We start from the raw sequence: 19,235 nt of genomic DNA on the forward strand, positions 1-19,235 counted from the left end.
ACCTACACTAGCAAATATAAAACAAAAGTTATATGACAAGCAACCTGTGTAACTACAACGTACCAATATCTTAGTCAGGCAGTCCAACTTGTAAAACGTTTTAATGCCTCCAGAAACTACCCGTACCTTTTTGGAGCGTTTGATTTCAAAGTTTGACGATGGGATTTATATTTTGAAAGGGACATTTACTATGGTAGGCGATTCGCGTGATTTACATGATTTTCAAACCGGAACTTACCCTAGAGAGGATCTTGGACCTTTGTTTCGCTAGTTAGCAAGCACAGCCACTAAATCAAAATGACGATGTAAAAATGTATGAAAACAGAAATGTGATTTTTAGGGTTATGCACAAGATTAACAGTAGATTAAGGTTAGTTTTTACATCACATTTTAAGATGATCAATTGTAGAAATAGGCGGGGTTTATGACTGACTAGTGACGACCTATCTTTAATACAAATCAGTTCTGAAATCGTTATACAGCACGAACACTGACAACTACAAGACATAGCATAGCTGAAAGTTCACAATGAGTGAGGAACACTACCTCGAACTTTGTGAAAACCCTGTGCAATTCGAAAATACGTCAAGCGTCAACAATGTGTTTTTCGACGAAGCGAATAAACAGGTACAGTAGCCTAGGCTAGCTAACGTTAGTTGGCTAGGGCTTTGGGACACACCGGGAGTCCGTATGACTAGTCCAACCAATACACACTCCCGATTGTTTCCCAACGCTAGCTAGCTAGCAGGATTATGCTCGTGACACCACACTGATATAGATAGCTACATGCTTTTAGTTAGCTCGTTCATAGCTAGCTAAATACATAATCCGTGAATTTTTACTTTTAATACGTTTACATTTCCTTTCATTCAGCAAGAACAGATAGCTAACTAGACGAGGATGGCTGTCAACCGTGAAGGTGTAGTCATACAGTATGACTAATTTAATATGGTCGGTAAAGTTGGTTTTATATTCACATTCGGACATTCAACAGACATTCGCCAAAAGCTATTTAAAATGTTAAAAATCAATAACAAATTCATTGATTGTCACAGAAACATACAACTATATATGGTTTATTCTATAATTGTCTAGCATACTTTTACAACCTATGTTTTGAATAAAAGTTCCAGTTTTGATTTGATGGAAATACATAAAATCTTTAAAATGCAATTTAAAGCTGTATAAATCAATAACTAATTCACCGTTTGTCACAGAATCATAAAACTATATATTATTTATTCTAGAAATGTTAGCATACTTTTACAACCTTTGTTTTGAGTAAATATAAAAATGGTGATTTGATATAAATACATAATCTATAATATGCCATTTAAAGCGGTATAAATCAATAACTAATTCAGTGATTGTCGCAGAGAAAAGTGAAAATATGCATTTATTTGCAATAGCTTTAAAGAAATGTTACTTTCAAGTGCAATTTGTTCTATATCAAGTTAGACAATATTTACATAAAGTTGTTCAATGTTTACAATCTTAAATTGTATGCCAAATCAATGTTTGCACTTTTAGTGCAACAGTTCCACATTTTAAAGTAGTTACAAGGTACAACATTCATTTATTTTTATGTCTCTAATTTAACAGGACATTTCTAAGTGACCCCAAACTTTTGAACGGTAGTGTACGTATATACTGTATATATGTATTAGCATGGGTATTGAAAGATACCAGAGGGTGGATAACAAAAAAAGCACTAATATAAGAAGTGGACTGTACATGTTTTGTTTTTGGGCTAAATGTGTACATTATGATTTGTCTCTGAACTGTATGTGAACCCCTCTACAATCTACTGGCACTAACCATTAAAAACTAGGACTTCAACCAGGCTGTCCCTATGCTATTTGCTCTCTTTCTCTCTTAAACTGCTACGTGAAAATTAGTTTTTTCACCAAAAACAATATCAACTAGCCCAAATCAGCTGTACATAATTCAGCAGAGAGGTGTGCAACTACCACACATTATATCCATTATACCAGTGGAGAAACTAAGTCACCTACATAGGTATTACCATATCCCTTTCAATTCACATGCCTTGCAGAAAGAACTATTTGCAAACCTTTTAAAATGTCCAGAAAGACAGTGGTCTTAGAAGGGTATTTATACATTAAAATACATATTTTATGTGAATGGATGTGGAATTCTGCCAGTGTTTTAATGTGCTAGTTTTATATTTTCTTCTTTACCTCCAACTCTATATATCCAAATGAGCCTATGAGGACCTTGGGGATCAGATGTACCATCATACCCATTGATCAAACGTATAACAGACAGACACTGCTCAAAAGCACTCAGTTGCCACTTTATTAGGTTCACCACCCTATTCACAAAAATAAATTGCTCCTACATACACCAAGTCCCGTGGTCTTGGCTTGCTAGACACTAAAGCATGCAGAGAAGTATTCAGGTATTCTGTTACTGTTTGTTTGAACTTTAGAATGTGCAAAATGACAGCACAGTCTGTGATGGTCTTTTGTAACTCAGAAAAGTTCCAAAACTTGTTCTGACTGTAATAAACTCAAACTGGACTTAAAAACTTGACAGTCTATCTCCTTTCCCAGTTTCATCAACAGTTCCGAATTAACGCTGTTCCAAATGCGAAAGGTTTTGTACCTAATAAAGTGACCACTGTATCTATAGACTTTCCAGAATGTGTTCTGGGAATACCCAGGGTATTAAACATTTGGCTGTAAGTGTTGAACAGTTGAATCTATTACCTCAGGAGATGGTACCATTCAGCTTGTCTGGGGATGACAAAGAAGGACTTCAACAAAGCCAAAATATAAAATGATTGGAAGGGGCCTCTGCTGTTAAATTAGACGCATAAATTAATGACTGTTGTGCCTTGTAACTACTTTAAAATGTGGAACTGTTGCACCAAAAATGGAAACATTGATTGGGCATACAATTTAAGATTGTAAACATTGTACAACTTTATGTAAACATTGTCTAACTTCATATAGAACAAATTGCACTTGAAATTAACATTTCTTTAAAGTTATTGCAAATAAATGCATATTTTCACTGAATTAGTTATTGATTTCTTCATCTTTAAATGCAATATTGGAGATTTTATGTATTTCTATCAAATCAAAACTGGAATTTCTACTCAAAGCAAAGGTTGTAAAAGTATACTAGACATTTAAAGAATAAATCGTACCTAGTTTGATGATTATGTCATAATGAGTGAAAACGTTATTGATTTGTATAGCTTTACATGGCATTTTATAGATGTTATGTATTTCTATCAAGTCAAAACTGGAATTTTTACTCAAAACAAAGGTTGTAAAAGTACACTAGACATTTATAGAATAAATCATACCTAGTTTGATATTTCTGTGACAAACGGTGAATTAGTTATTGATTTATACAGCTTTAAATTGCATTTTATAGATTTGATTTATTTCTATCAAATCAAAACTGGAATTTGTATTCAAAACAGAGGTTGTAAAAGTATGCATGACATTTATAGAATAAATCATATCTAGTTTGATGATTCTGTGACAAGGTGAATTAGTTATTGAGTTTTACATTTGTAAATGGCTTTTGGCGAATGTCTGTTGAATGTCTTGAATGTCCGAATGTGTGAATATAAAACGAACTTTACCTCGGTAGGTAAATTGGTTAGCTATAGTATATAGTCAACATTAACAAATGTTTCTCCACTGGCAATACATTTACCAGAATAGACAAGGAGTAACCCTCATTTTATTGCTACCATATCTAAATGTAATATTTACCTCCCAAATCCTATTATATATTGAGCTTTCTCTGTTTACCCTTTTTGCCCATTCAGGTGTTTGCAGTACGATCAGGGGGTGCCACTGGGGTTGTGGTTAAAGGACCAGATGACAAAAACTCAGTTGCCTTCAGGTAACAACATTGCACATAACTTGTGATGATGAATATTGTAAGATCAGTGATGATGATCTCATGAAAGTATTTATTTTCTTCACAGAATGGATGACAAAGGAGAGGTGAAGTGCATTAAGTTTTCGATCGGAAATAAGATTTTGGCTGTCCAGAGAACACCAAAATCTGTGGTAAGCATTACATAAATCATTCTCGACTCAATGAAGGTAGCCTACCTCTAAGTTATTCCAACATTGTGTTTCCATGCTGATGGCCTGACCGAAAGCATCTGTTTTATTTTAGGATTTCATAAGCTTCATACCGGATTATCCGCATTGGGAATGCTCCCAGGAATGTAAGGTATGCAAGCATATCCAGTGTCAAATGTTTCAAGTTAAAAATAGCTGTAATTTCTACATAGGTGCAACTAAGCATGAGTCAAATCTTCTATACTTGTGGTTTTGATATTCAAATGTTTTGATTGGCAGATGAAGAATGCCAGTATTTTGGGCTTCTGTTGGACCAACTGGAATGAAATCGTTTTCATCACTGACCAGGGAATTGAGTTCTACCAGGTAACTACACTGAGTGTACAACACATTAGGAACACCTTTTTAATATTGAGTTGCCCCCCTCCACCTTTTGCCCTCAGAACAGTCTCAATTTGTCAGGGCATGGACTCCTTCGTCGTTGGCTGGATTACTTTTGGGTGGTGAACCATTCTTGATACACACAGGAAACTGTCGAGCGTGAAAAACCCAGCAGCGTGGCATTTCTTGACACACTCAAACCGGTTCGCCTTAAATCTTTTGTCTTGCCCATTCACCCTCTTAATGGCACTCATACACAATCCATGTCTCAAGGCTTAAAAATTCTCCTCCACTTCATCTACACTGATTGAAGTGGATTTAACAAGTGACATAAATAAGGGATCATAGCGTTTACCTGGTCAATCTATGTCATGGAAAGAGCAGGTGTTCCTAATGTTTGATATGCTCAGTGTATATTTTACGACTCCTATTTCTTGTGATACGGGAGTAATAAGCTAGTTGTTTTGTGGTTTAGGAATGCACTGTGTCCTAGATTATTGTAACACAATCGGTTGAATTGAACTTGTATTGTTCTTTTCTGTAGTAAAACATTGTCACATGAAGCTTATGTGACTCGCTTAACTCAATTCAAACTACAACCACTAGAGGTCTCAATTTAGCTCTGACTGAGCTATGAAGTTGGCAGATTTTTCCCTGCTGCGCTGTGTAAGGTCAAATTGTACCTTGACAAAATGTATATTTGGATGTCTACTAGGCTCCAAACGCATTCTAGAAAAATGTCTTCTTGTGCCAGTTTTTCCGACATTAGACAGATGATGAAGTGTATGTCATTGAGATGCCTGCTGTGTTTAGGTGCTTCCTGACAAACGCAGCCTGAAGCTGCTGAAGAGTCAGAGCGTCAATGTGAACTGGTACATGTACTGTCCTGAGACTGCAGTCATCCTGCTCTCTACCACTGCCCAGGGCAACGTGCTGCAGCCGTTTGCCTTCAAAGTAAGTGATCACAACTGAGATAATAAATGTTTCAAACATGTCCACAACCTGATACAGTAAGACATGATATATTCCACCAAAGCTCATGTTCATGTTTTAGAAAGCATTAGCAGCCGCAAGTTGCTGAAAATCTATTCATCAAACATTTGATATTTTAGTGTTTCATTTGATTTGATTGATTGATTTGATTAAAGTGGTTGTCCAAGCTCACTGTCGTTATCTCGTTTTTGATGGTGTTAACTTACCCGTTGTTGTTTGTACCTCCAGAGTGGGACCATGTCTAAAATGCCCAAGTTTGAGATCGAGCTTCCAGTGGTTCCCAAGCCAGCCAAGCTCAATCTGACAGAGAGGGACATTGCTGTGGCCACCATGTAAGTTTGCATTTGTGTTTGAATTGAAATGTCATAGTTTGGCTCGATATTCAAGTCACATTTTCAAACAACTTTTGGCAGTATAAAAAGCTAAGTGAGTTGTTCACTTTGTTTCTAATGGTAGTTACGGTCAGCTGTATGTAATGTATCTGAAGCATCACTCCAGAACTACTGACAGTCCCTGTGCTGAGGTGGTCCTCTATCAGCTACCCAGGTAAATCTTACATTTCATATAGCAATCATATCACCCTAATATGCAGAGTTGCTAGAGACATTAATTCAACCTTGAAATTAAATATGTATGGTGTTATTCATGAATAGGGAATACCTGAAGGGATAAAGTGACATATTATGTCAGTCACTGTCCTGACCAATGGTTTATATATACAATAGATTACTGATGAGGGCGCTGTGTTGAAGCCACCGTGACTCCATTTTGGCACTCCCCCCACCATTGTAAACAATATTTTGGAAGCTATAGAAATGCATTTATTAATCTCTACATTCTTTTTTGACACGTTAATTATATTACAGACAACGTAATGGGGAGTAGGAGCTGTCCTCCATTGGAATGAATAGAATTCAACAGTATTTCAATGAAATGTTTCAAGGACCCCCCAAAAAATGTTTGAGGAAAATGTTTTTAGATGTATATATTTTTTTTGTATGTTTAGCTCACAATCTAATTTAAAAGTATGCATTAAGGTGTCTGTAATATAATAAACGTGTAAAAAGCAAATGTAGACAATAAATGCATTGATATAGCTTCCAAAATATTGTTTACAATGGTGGGGGAGTGCTAAGATGGAGTCACGGTGGCTTCAACACAGCGCCCCCTGGCCAATATGGCCGACCGGTGGCATCAAAGCCTCTCAATGGTCAATACATAGCATCAGCAATCCAGGGTTTATATAGGTCATTGGTCCTGACTAACAGCATGTTGTTCCCAGGGAGGGATCCTGTAAGAAGACCAACGTGTTAAAACTCAACACCACAGGGAAGTTTGCCCTCAACGTGGTGGATAACCTGGTTGTTGTGCATCATCAGAGCTCTCAGGTGAGTTCCTTTTGGAAAGAAATCGAGATAAGATTCTATCTGCAAAAAGATGATTCTGAGATAATTGGTTTTAAAGATCTTAACCCTCATTGGTTTGAATGGTGTCAGCAATTTTAATATTGTATTCTTATGAATTTAACAATATGAATTTGGGTATTTAGAGTACTATATAGGTAGAGAACATTAAACAGAACAATGCTACTGTACGTCAATAACCTTATAGTCCCAAGTTCGCGGCAGCCTCGAAGTTAGACAGAAAAACGACTACTGTCATGTTGTTCCATATCCAATGTCCAAACACGTTCAGTCCTGAATGATGGAGATAATGTCTTCTGTTTCAGACCTCCATTATATTTGACATCAAGCTGCGGGAGCCTGACTGTGCCCTTAACGTCCACCAGCCTGTGTTGCCTGGTCGCTCCATCCACCCCTACAGGATTCCCCTAACAGGTAAAGGCTACATGGATTGACTACTGTATGTGGCCATGCCGGTCCTTACCGACTGGCTGTCTGACTGGCTGACTGTCTGAGTTTATATTTGTCTCTTTGCCTGTGATGTCTGCCTGTCCCTCCAGCTGTTTCTCTCTGTCTGTTATTTTTGTTTTTCTGCCCCCATGTGTCATACTGTGTGAGACATTACAGAACTTTCAGAACTTCACTCCCATCTGTCACTTTTGAAAACAGTTTTTCTCCTCTCCTTGCGCTCCCTTATGTTCCATGTCTCTTAAACCCATGACAGAAACGAACTTCATGGCTCCCTGTCTCCATAGGTCCTGCTGCTGTACCCACCCACCCTCCGGTGCCTTGTGAGCTCTGTATCCTTTATGAAATGCCAGTAGCTAGATGAGCTACGGCAAGACTTGTGTCAATGGAATGGTATCAATGATAATTGGGACGGCTAGCATGGAGATGGTAGGCGGTGGTATTATGCTTCCCTTGACCTTCAGACTCCTCATCTTGGAGCGTCTTTCAACCCGATATCATCATCAGTGCAAGCGAAGGTGAGTGAGAAGAACATCCACACATCTAACCGTAGACGACTATGTCCTGGCAAACTGTCTGGGTTCATTTGAACCAGAAACAACCACTTGTAGGCCTCCCCAGTGGCGCAGCGGGTTTGAGGGTTTGGCCGGGGGGGCTTTACTTGGCTCATCGCGCCCTAGCGACTCCTTGTGGCGCGCCGGGCGCCTGCAGGCTGACTTCGGTCGTCAGTTGAACGGTGTTTCCTCCGACACATTGGTGCAGCTGGCTTCCGGGTTAAGCGGCGGGTTTTAAGGAGCGAGGTTTGGCGGGTCATGTTTTGGAGGACGCATGACTCAACCTTCGCCTCTCCCGAGCCCTTTGGGAAGTTGCAACTATGAGACAAGATCGTAATTGTATTGCAATTGGATATCACAAAATTGGGGAGAAAAAAGGGGGTAAAATACTAAAGAAAAAAGAAACCACCACTAGTCCTTAACCCCTATTCACTGTAGATCTGATAGGAACAGATAGGTATACAGTAACCACTGTGGTAGGAGAGCCACCTCTTTCTCTGGTAGACTATGTAGAATGGTTGCCATATTGCTTGCGCCTATCCAAACTTCTCAGATCTACAGTTGGTTGTTTCCGGGTGGGGCTCAGGTTCTCTCCTGCTTGTCTGACCTGTGCTGTGTGTTCCCCTTTTGCTTCAGGGTATCTGTGGTATCTGCAGGTGAAGCTGCCGCCGACCATCAACCTCCTGCAGGACAAGGGCAAGCTGATGGACTTCCTCCTGCGCAGACGAGACTGCAAGATGGTAATCTTGTCCGTGTGCGCACAAAGTAAGACTGCCTCGTGAAACATAGGGGAGACTGTTAGTTTCTGAAGCAAGCACACTAATAAAACAAGAAGTCGAGTTTGTTCATGATTAGAGAACCCCTAAACCATAGTGCCCGAAGATAGTGTTCACGCACTGTGTTTCAGTGCTCAACGGGGGAGATAAGGGGGGCTTACCAGTGGTGGCCACAGTGTTTGACAAACTCAACCAAGTTTACAAAGAGTACTTGGAGGCAGAGCAGACCTACACTGTGGTGAGTACAGTCTATGAAAACACTGCATAACGAAAAGCCACACTGTTTCTAGCACAGCTGTCTTGACTGCTAGTAAGGCATGATCAGAGAATACAGTGTGTATGCATGTGGCTAAATGGATGTACTTCAATGATATTACTTATATTATAAATGCACAGAAAAGCTAATTGTGTTAGTTCACTTAAGTAATTTGAAAATCAAGGGACACCAGTGAAAAGATATTTAGAACAGTAGTGATATCTCACTATTAGATATGTCTTAACAATGTTGATCTTGTAACTTGAATAACACAAAGGATGTAGATGTTATAATCAGCTGAACAGATTAGAGTTTTCTCATCCGTGTTACGGCGGATCAGTAGCTCACACACTGTCTGTTTCAGTGACTTGACTTTTGTTCTTCCCTGTTGATCTCTTCCAGGCTACGGAGTCTGGTCCCAGCCGAGGCAGCGCTGCTCGGGAGAGGCCCGTCCGGACGCGGGCGGTTATCGACCAGTCGGACATGTACACCCACGTCCTGTCCTCCTTCTCTGAGAAAAAGGTGGCAGCGGCAAAGCACATATTTCAATGGCTGCCTTATAATTAAAATAATAATAATCTCAATTACATGTAGGATGACTGAACATTATATTGTTTCACCCCTCCAACAGGACACGTCTCACAAGTTTATCATTGCTGTGCTGATGGAGTACATTCGCTCACTCAACCAGGTCCAGATCACCGTGCAGGTACTCCTTTGCAGAAAAGCAGATATGTCTTTTGTGGAGGCTCTATCAGAACCTATTTTGTTCTTTTATGCGTTATGGTGAGATGCCACCGTTTCATGTTGTAACATGCTGCCAGTGCTACATTAGTATACTTTATGTTCCTGTAGATCCTACATATTTATTGGTCCATATTGCCCTGGAGATAGTCTAAAATATTAAGGTGCACTCTCTGTTTCCGGAGGGGAAAGGAACGCACACCTGTTTAGGTGAGGTACTGGCTAGCGGAGTAGAACACTTCAAAAAGAGAGCTGCGCGCTCTAGCTCAGATGCAACAATTGAATAACCTAATAACCATTCTCTGTTTCCCCCCCCAGCATTACCTGTATGAACTGGTCATTAAGATGTTGGTTCAGCACAACCTCTTCTACATGCTCCATCAGTTCCTCCAGTACCACGTCCTCAGCGACTCCAAGCCACTGGTGAGTCAGCAATTACTACATACAGCTCAACTATTTCATGGTAGTTTGGTCCTATAGTCATCAATAACCTTTGGGTATTCAGTGGAGTAATACAACATTTGGGACAAAGGGCTAGCAAGCTATTCACTGAAGATGCAATGCTTCAGAATAGACCTGGGTCAAATACATGTCAAATACTTAAGAAAAAAAGCTTGAGCTACAGTTCATATGGTTTTCCTGGTGCATTGGAAACAATAGTAAATCCCTTTTTGACATATGTATTTGACCCAGGTCTTTCACAATTCATTCTTACATGGTATTTAATCCAATATAATGTGTGGGGAACTCTTCCCCCATCTACTCCTCCTGTGATCCCATTTCTCACCAGATAACTTTGTTTGAAGGATAAAAGGCATGATGTTGCTCCAATAGTGGTTGATTATTTACTCTCTCTCTCTCTCGTTTCATTGTTTGAGCTGACCTTGGATCAGTTCTACAGTAAGATCTTTATTTTGATTGGTCATGGAATTACCATGTGCATCATCATTCTCTCTAAGGCCTGTTTGCTGCTGTCTCTAGAAAGCACATACCCCCCTGCACACCAGCTCTCCCTGGATATGTTGAAGGTAGGATCCCTTACTTATGCACGCCCTCAAACACACACACACTCCCTCAAAAAACAAACACACTGTTTAAACAGCTATCGAATATCACACAGGACATCCAAAGTCCTTTGGAGAATTGAATGTTTTTCCAGAGAATCCCATTTTAAAGTTGCATTAGTTGTATTGGTACAGCTAATTAAAGGAAATAAGGAACCTTCAAGTGAACAAACTCCATTCATGGCTGAGTTATAACAATACATCTAGTTAGGGTTTTTTGAGTCAGCACAGTGATGGTTTCCCATGTGACGTTCTGATCTACAGTATCTGTGTGTAACATACAGACCTATAACATCATACATCGATGTGTAACATGCTGATCTATAACATCATACATCTATGTGTGTGTGTGTGTGTGTGTGTGTGACAGAGACTGTCCACAGCCAATGATGAGATCGTGGAGGTGCTCCTGTCCAGACAGCAGGTGCTGGGTGCGCTGCGCTTCATCCGCAGCGTGGGTGGCCACGACAACATCTCCGCCCGCAAGTTCCTGGACGTGGCACGCCAGACGGCCGACCAGATGCTCTTCTACACCATCTTCCGGTTCTTTGAGCAGAGGAACCTGCGTCTGAGAGGCAGCCCCAGCTTCAACCCAGGTGATGTGACACCACTACACTAGGTCTGCAGCTCAATTGGCCACCTATTCCCTGTGTAGGGAATGGCCCACATAGCAGAACACTTCATCTAGAACCACATTGTCTTCAGCCAGATGGCTTGATTTATACACACCGATAGGTTGAATAAATTGTGTAGGAGTGACGCCAGACTATGTATTTTTATGGCTCTGGTCTGACTAAATCCTTTGTAATGACCGTAGAAATAACTCTCACATGGACTCTATTCTGTGGTAGAAATGTTGGTAATGCCGTTGTGTTCAATAATGAATGAGTGCCCTCCCTCTGTGTGATTTATATTAGATTGCCTTGACCCAAATAATAACTCTGCTAAGCCAGGAACAACAGGCATATGCTGAAACTGTTGCTTTTCTATTCATGTGGATGCATCTATGATTGTTCCCAAGCATAAAATTCTTACCACAATTGCATGGCTTCTTTGAACATGTGTGAATGGGCGAGTATCAGTGATTGTGAATCTTTGTCCTATAGGTTTCAGGTTTAATAGACACCCACATTATCAACATAAACTGCAATCCAAGAGGATGACAAACAGTGTAGCATATACCTGTCTAAATACTGTATACAATTTTAAGAAATGTATAAATTAATAAGGACATAATCAACGTGTTTGCAGTGGGGTAATAAATAAACCTGGGAATAAATGACTAATTAACACATGAATAGCTAATAAATGAATGAGTCTCCACCTAGCTGCCACTGGCATGTATTGACAGACCTTTGCCCTAATACTCTGTTTTGATTGGCCAATAGGTGAGCACTGTGAGGAGCATGTGGTATACTTCAAGCAAGTTTTCGGGGAGCAGGCACTCATGAAGCAAGTAACAGTTTGAGTCGAGACATATTTTATGTTATCCCACAGTCCATTAACTTATTGTAAATAATTGTTCAAATCATGCTAATAAAATAATTTGTACATATTCTAACAATCAATGGTGTCATGTCATGCTTGTGCGTTAGTCCGCTTGACAAGACGTCCTTCTGACTAACCCTGGGTCATGCTCATTAGGGCATTCGATAGAAAACGTTTTGCAATGGTAAACGAAAAGGAGCATTTCTTATTGGACAAGTCAAGGTAGTCCCTCTGCCTAATGAACACAAACCTGGCTTATGGTTTGAAAAACATAATTATGATGCTGTCTGCTTCTATTGCCGACGGAAAACCTGAAATAATTTGATTATACGTCGATTTTACTTTTTAGGAAATTCCAATGGCATTCCTTTATTTTAAACATTGTAGCGTCTAGGACATAGCATTACAGTGGAATGTTGTACTTTTGTATGTGTGAAGTGCACAATTAAAATTGATCTCCTAAACACCAAATACTAGTAGATACAGTATACAAACACAGGAAGAACGTCATGGTAACGTGTCAAACACTGTTGGCTCAGAGAGCGTGCAGTTGTCTCACAATTACCAACTGCTTAAATTGAGTTGAATTACCGACTATTTTCTACTTGAATTACTGACTTCTAACCCCTCTGTAATAACATAAGACAATCATAAAAACAGTGCTCGAGCCGCCTCTGTTATCGGCTAGAAAAAAGCTGAGAGATGGGCCTGGAGAAATGTAACCACTCTCAAATTCATAGACTGAGCAATGGATATAAGGACTGACCATCCATGATATTTAAAAGTATAGTTTTAACCATGTTTTGAGGCTATACAGTGTTTGTTTACCGCTTATAAACAATGGAGTAAAAAGCTTATTTGGGGTTCTGATGTGGTACGACAGCTGAACTAAACTCATGAGGCATTTCTAAGTTATATTCTTCAAGAATCAATACTTTATAAGTAAAACAAATTGATGTAGCAACTAAGGCTGCGTTTACACAGGCAACCCAATTCTGATAAATATCTTAACCAATCAAAATATATTTTAGTTGTATTTTCCTTCGTTTTTATAAACTGCATTTTCTCCCCAATTTCGTTGTATCCAAATGGTAGTTACAGTCTTGCCTCGTCGCCGTACGGACTCTGGAGAGGCGAAGGTTGAGAGCCGTGCGTCCTCCGAAACACAACCCACCCAAGCCGCACTGCTTCTTGACACAATGTCCACTTAACCCGGAAGCCAGCCGCACCAATGTGGCGGAGGAAACACCGTACACCTGGCGACCGCATCAGCGTGGACTGCGCCCGGCCTGCCACAGGAGTTGCTAGTACGCGATGGGACAAGAACATCCCTGCCGGCCAAACCCTCCCTAACCCGGACGATGCTGGGCCAATTGTGCTCCGCTCCCTTGAGTCTTGCGGTTGCGGCCAAAGCCTGGACTCGAACCCAGCATCTCTAGTGGCACAGCTAGCCTGTGTAAACGCAGCCTATGAATTCTAGGTTTAACAAAAGGAATGGAGTCACAATGAAGGGATTTCCAGGGAATGCTCATTTATGTACAAGTAACTAACTTTTTCCTAACATTGCTTAAGACTGCTGATTTCTAGGGAAATACATCTGAATTGGTATTGTACACTCATAAATTAATTCACATGTGGATGTTCAACTCAAGGATAGAGACAAAGCCAGGTTGTTAAAACAATCCCCATTGTAAAAAATGTTTTGTTAGACAAGTAGAAATTTCAAACAAACAATCTGACGTATCTGCTGTTAACAAGAGCTAAGAGTCCACGTGACACTGTTCACGCTGTTCACAGGTGTATTAAATTGAGCACATAGCCCTGTAATCTCCATAGACAAACATTGGCAGTAGAATGGCCTTACTGAAGAGCTTAGTGACTTTCAACGTGGCACCGTCATAGGATGCCACCTTTCCAACAAGTCAGTCCGTCAAATTTCTGCCCTGCTGAGCTGCCCCGGTCAACTGTAAGTGCTGTTATTGTGAAGTGGAAACGTCTAGGATCAACAACGGCTCAGCCCGTAAGTGGTAGGCCACACAAGCTCACAGAACGGACCGCCGAGTGCTGAAGCGCGTAAAAATCGTCTTGTCCGCGGTTGCAACACTCACTACCGAGTTCCAAACTGCCTCTGGAAGCAACGTCAGCACAATAACTGTTTGTCGGGAGCTTTATAAAATTGGTTTCCATGGCCAAGTACCAGCCTAAGATCACCATGCACAATGCCAACCATCGGCTGGAGTGATGTAAAGCTCACCGCCATTGGACTCTGGAGCAGTGGAAACGTGTTCTCAGGAGTGATGAATCACGCTTCACCATCTGGCAGTCCGACGGACGAATCTGGGTTTGGCGGATCCTAGTACACTACCTGCCCTAATGCATAGTGCCAACTGTAAAGTTTGGTGGAGGAAGAACTATGGTCTGGGGCTGTTTTTCATGGTTAGGGCTAGGCCCCTTAGTTCCAGTGAAGGGAAATCTTAACAGCATACAATGACATTCTAGATGATTCTGTGCTTCCAACTTTGTGGCAACAGTTTGGGCAAGGCCCTTTCCTGTTTCAGCATGACGATGCCCCTGTGCACAAAGCGAGGTCCATACAGAAATGGTTTGTCGAGATTGTGCAGGCCAGTCACGTTCTTCCACACTAGAGCCCTGACCTCAACCCCATCTATCACCTTTGGGTTGACTGCGAGCCAGGCCTACTCGCCCAACATCAGTGCCCGACCTCACTAATGCTCTTGTGGCTGAATGGAAGCAAGTCCCCGCAGGAATATATTAATACCCATGATTTTGGAATGAGAGGTTCGACGAGCAGGTGTCCACACACTTTTGGTCATGTAGTGTTTATCTAAAACAAGTGTAATTTACAATTCCCTTATCCAAACGGATTACTCATTTACCTAGCTCTTATCAAGTTGTAAACAATAATGCATGGAGAATGCTGTTATTTCTATCTGAAAAAAATAAAGTAGATGCTTTTGGAACTGGTAGGTTCGCTTGACCAGGGGTTCCCAAACTTTTTCACTCAGGCCCCCCTTCCAGCATTGGGGAACATCTGCATCCCCCTTCGTTCGCGCCATGTCTATTTCTATGGGCACAAGCACTGTTCATGACAAACTGCTCACTCCCCTCTTGTTGGCCAAAATAAAATGTAAGGTTTAAAGTTTATTTCCTGCAATTCTACACATTTTGTTATGCCTGATGTATATTGATGTGATTTGAGTGACTCAAACATTACAACAAAATCTATGAGCTAAAAAACCTAGCTATTAAAATAGAGTTGCACACTCTTTATATAAACTCCCAGTAATGGATAAACTACCAACGTTTCGACATCACTCTGTCTTCTTCAGGGTGACCCTGGTGTTTTACCCAATAAGTTAGTGGGAGTTTATATATAAACTCAATTTTTATAGCTTACAGTTTATTCGCCCTTAGTCTGCACCTCTACACTAAATAATTTTCTGAATATACGCCAGCTCATGCTTTTTCTTAGACAAAAAAAACCTAGCTAAAAAAAAACTTTAGCTAACATGGTCTAGTTGATCTGGACATTTGACGTTAGTTATAGTTATAAATAGCTCTCAAGGTATGCAATGACTGACGAGGAAAACTGATAATGCACTACCCAATTTTGAAATTGCACCTTGTGCATTCTACTATTACAACTTTCAAGAGTAAGTTGAAAGCCAGACTTAGTAAAAAAAAAATCATATATTTGTATTTCTATAGTATTTTTTTTTCACGCCGTATTCTGAACTTGACTTAATTCCACCATCTTTACACGCTAGGAAACCATGAATGGGGGGAGGGGTTTGAGGTGGTGGTATTAAGTCAAGGTCAGAATATGGCACACCGCCACACCTTAATTTAATCGTTCTCCACCCAAAATGAATAGCAGGTGAATAGCACGCTGTTCTCATGCATAAATTCAGAATACGCATACAGAGAAAAGTGCACAAAATAGGACCGATGGTCCATTTACGTGCACTTAACTCAGGTCGGAACCGGGCCAATAGAGTTGTTTTATAGTTGTGCTCTTCCAGTTTTCAATCCTTATTGCAATTATTAATATTAGCAAGAGTTAAGACTTACAGACCAGTTTTCTTTCTAAGATAAAGAGTGAGACCCGAATACGTCACCATTATTTACCGTCATTGTGTAGATCAATGCACGCCTAACACAATCTGTACATTTGTGTGTCGTTTTTTAAAATACTTTGAATTGACCCTCCTTAGTTATCAGTAGCTCTCGGTACCCAAAATAGTTTGAGTCTTGGTATTCAAGTGTGTACAACAGTAAAAATATCTAATAAACTGTGTCCACAATACAATGTAAGCATAAGGTCCGTCAGTGTCCACCACTGCCTTAATGGTCAGTATCTCATTGTGTACTCCAGTTCACTCCACATTCACATTTCTTGGCAAGACAAATAAAAAAACAACTGTTTCACACGCTCGACCCGAACTGAACAAACAACAGTGTACAAATAAATTACTTGCATGACATAATTGTATTGTCAAGGCTTTGGCTCATTCTTCTGATTGGAAAGTCACCCAAACTCACCTGTGGATGGTTGCTTCATGGATTTGAAATAGAGTACACATTTCGCAGGAACATCAGTTCATGACAGACGCCATCTTGGTTTCGGCTGACTTACGTCCAAGGACGACGCAAAAAGCCTATTCACTCCATAAATAAAGGGACAACCACACTACTGTAATCTCTCCAAACCCTTCCCTGATGTCCCACATCTGTCTCCATCCAAGTTCCTTTAGGTCCCATAGTCCCTCACTGTCCCTGTGTTCTATGGGAGGAAACCCCTAGCGTACAGGGGCGTGTACAGCAGCGCTCAACCCGAGGTACTCCAGGTTCTCTGCTGCAGGAAGGAAGTGACTACTGGTGGGTGTGGCCTGAGGCAGGAAGTCCTCCTGGTAGTCTGGGTTGTCCATGCGCTCGCAGACGGAGCGAGGGAGGGTACTGCGGGCCATGTTGTGGTACTCCGGGATCTCCAGCATGCACGGCAGGAAGTTGAAGAACTTGACGTCCGGGTCGTACCCAGAGGAGGGCCTACTAGCCCAGGCTGCCTCAGTGGGGTCCTCATAGCTGGGGTTGAAGACGTCAGAGAGCCTGGTGTTCCCATTCTGGTTCATGTATTCTAGAATACAGACGAAGGTGAAGTAAATACCCAGGCTTACATTACAGAGCGGAGATGGTGAAGTGTTACGCCCTCAATGCATATGTGTTGAACGTTAATTGAATAACTCATCATAGATAACGTTTGTACTGTACCTGGAAGAGCTGGGAAATCTTTCTCTAGAGAACCACTGGGGTCTGTGATGTCCTTCTCTAGAGAACCACCGTGGGTGGGATCTGTGATGTAGCGAAGGATCACACTATTCTCTCTCATTGGATGGCCATTCTGTGGTGAGATGATTGAGACGTCAAACATCAGATGTGTGTGTGTGTGTGTGTGTGTGTGTGTAACAGTATATCTCCTCGCCCCAACCTGGGCTTGAACCCCCACGAAGCATTGTTACACATCGCGCCACAAAAGCCGCGGCCCTTGCAGAGTAAGGGGAACAACTACTTCAGGTCGCAGAGCGAGTGACGTCACCCGATTGAAACGCTATTAGCACGCACCACCGCTAACTAACTAGCCATTTCACATCAGTTACGTGCATATGTCTGTTTGTGCGCGTGTGTGTGTGTGCGCGCTTACCCTAGAGTTGTGGTGCTGGGTGGTCTGTCTGGTGGAGAGGTCCTTATAGGGGTGAAGATACTCCTCAGCATCCTCCATGTTCTCTGATGTACTGATCAGGCTACGGTAGAACATAGGTTCCGTGGGACTGGGCAGGTACATGCGATCATCCCCCTGAAATTTACATTTAGAGTAAATTAGATTCAAAAAAAGAATAAAACACCAAGCTTTTAACGTAAAGAAAATGACACTTCAGTCATCAATGGCTCTCATCAGCAAAGGAAGTAGACATACCATCATAGCTTTCAATACTTTTTATTGCCTATAGCAGAGTTTCCCAAACTCGGTCCTGCTCCCCCCCCCCGGTGGAAGTTTTGGTTTTTGCCCTAGCACTACACAGCTGATTGAAATAACCAATGTATCATCAAGCTTAAATTATTTGAATTAGCTGTGCAGTGCTAGGGCAAAAACCAAAATGTGCACCCAGGGGGGACCAAACTACAATATGGGTAAATATTTCATTTTGATTGATCCTAAATAGATAAAATCCCATTGAGATCAAACATTTATTTTATGATAGAGACCTTTCCTGTAATGTCCCATCAAAGAAATAAGAGTTGATGCAACCATCTAATAGAATATCTAATTCTGAGGGAGTAAAGTATTCTTAAATTACCTGAATGACCAGATAGCGAGATGGATCCCGGGCCATTTTGGAGAACTCTGATATGAGCTCCCTGAACCGTGGTCTGCTCTCTGCATCGATCATCCAGCCTGAAGGTAGGTAAGACATAAAACCCCTTGATTGTGTGTGTGTGCGCGTGTGTGTACACACTTCGGTTGAATGCGTTCAGTTGTGCAAACAACTAGGTATTTCCTTTACACATCTATGCTGCACATGACTCACATTTGACCATGATCATGTAGACGTCTATGGTACAGATGGGGGGCTGGGGCAGGCGCTCTCCTTTCTCCAGGACTCCAGCTATCTCAATGGCCGGGATGCCATCGTAGGGCTTGGACCCAAACGTCATCAGCTCCCACACTGTCACACCTGCATATCATTACAGAAACACCAACAGTAGAACTAAGAGGTAGACACTTTCGGAAGCTGTAGTTGTTCCGAATTTCAGTTTGACTATTTCCACAAATATTTGTTGTACTGTTTGTCCAGTTGGACTTACCGTAGCTCCACACGTCGCTCTGATGTGTATAGGTCCAGTGAAGGATGGACTCCAGTGCCATCCACTTTATGGGCACCTACAGTAGGAGGGAGGATTATTGGTCAGCCATGGTTATTGGTCAGCCAAGTCCATTGCCCATCCTGTAACAAT

At 41.2% G+C, this 19,235-nt stretch overlaps 2 protein-coding genes across 3 annotated transcripts in view; one reads left to right on the top strand and one right to left on the bottom strand.

Moving 5' to 3' along the window:
* The first annotated feature begins 46 nt into the window (after positions 1–46).
* LOC106590363 (regulator of MON1-CCZ1 complex) lies at positions 47–12,283 on the top strand. Of its 2 annotated transcripts, none has more exons than XM_014181303.2 (20): positions 47–193; positions 3,812–3,888; positions 3,974–4,058; positions 4,171–4,227; positions 4,356–4,442; positions 5,271–5,411; positions 5,679–5,782; positions 5,907–5,996; positions 6,733–6,838; positions 7,180–7,288; positions 7,609–7,653; positions 7,786–7,839; positions 8,512–8,640; positions 8,783–8,889; positions 9,310–9,429; positions 9,539–9,616; positions 9,970–10,074; positions 10,611–10,679; positions 11,086–11,311; positions 12,104–12,283. In XM_014181303.2, exons 1-20 carry the CDS (start codon positions 104–106, stop codon positions 12,181–12,183), a joined length of 1,959 nt encoding a protein of 652 aa, XP_014036778.2. In that variant the 5' UTR covers positions 47–103; the 3' UTR covers positions 12,184–12,283. The 2 variants fall into 2 exon arrangements, with proteins under 2 accessions (XP_014036778.2, XP_014036777.2); XM_014181302.2 differs by lacking the exon at positions 47–193 and adding an exon at positions 270–627.
* A 3,062-nt stretch (positions 12,284–15,345) lies between these two features.
* The window catches only part of LOC106590362 (melanoma receptor tyrosine-protein kinase), a 49,585-nt gene continuing 45,695 nt past the window's right edge, over positions 15,346–19,235 (bottom strand). The window contains exons 22-27 of the mRNA XM_014181301.2: positions 19,086–19,161; positions 18,809–18,955; positions 18,578–18,675; positions 17,923–18,075; positions 17,493–17,622; positions 15,346–17,358 (exon numbers count right to left, since the gene is read on the bottom strand). Of these exons, the coding sequence (XP_014036776.1) occupies positions 17,024–17,358; positions 17,493–17,622; positions 17,923–18,075; positions 18,578–18,675; positions 18,809–18,955; positions 19,086–19,161 (939 nt within the window). The 3' untranslated portion in view covers positions 15,346–17,023. The remainder of the gene's footprint in view (positions 17,359–17,492; positions 17,623–17,922; positions 18,076–18,577; positions 18,676–18,808; positions 18,956–19,085; positions 19,162–19,235) is intronic.

This window comes from Salmo salar, chromosome ssa29 (genome assembly GCF_905237065.1).
Source record: "Salmo salar chromosome ssa29, Ssal_v3.1, whole genome shotgun sequence".
Taxonomy (NCBI): domain Eukaryota; kingdom Metazoa; phylum Chordata; class Actinopteri; order Salmoniformes; family Salmonidae; genus Salmo; species Salmo salar.

Coding starts and splice junctions, on each gene's coding strand:
- LOC106590363 (XM_014181302.2), top strand. CDS start 529: ATGAGTGAGGAACACTACCTCGAACTTTGTGAAAACCCTGTGCAATTC. Junction 4,059..4,170: donor AGAGAACACCAAAATCTGTG/GTAAGCATTACA, acceptor GTTTTATTTTAG/GATTTCATAAGCTTCATACC. Junction 10,680..11,085: donor TCTCCCTGGATATGTTGAAG/GTAGGATCCCTT, acceptor TGTGTGTGACAG/AGACTGTCCACAGCCAATGA.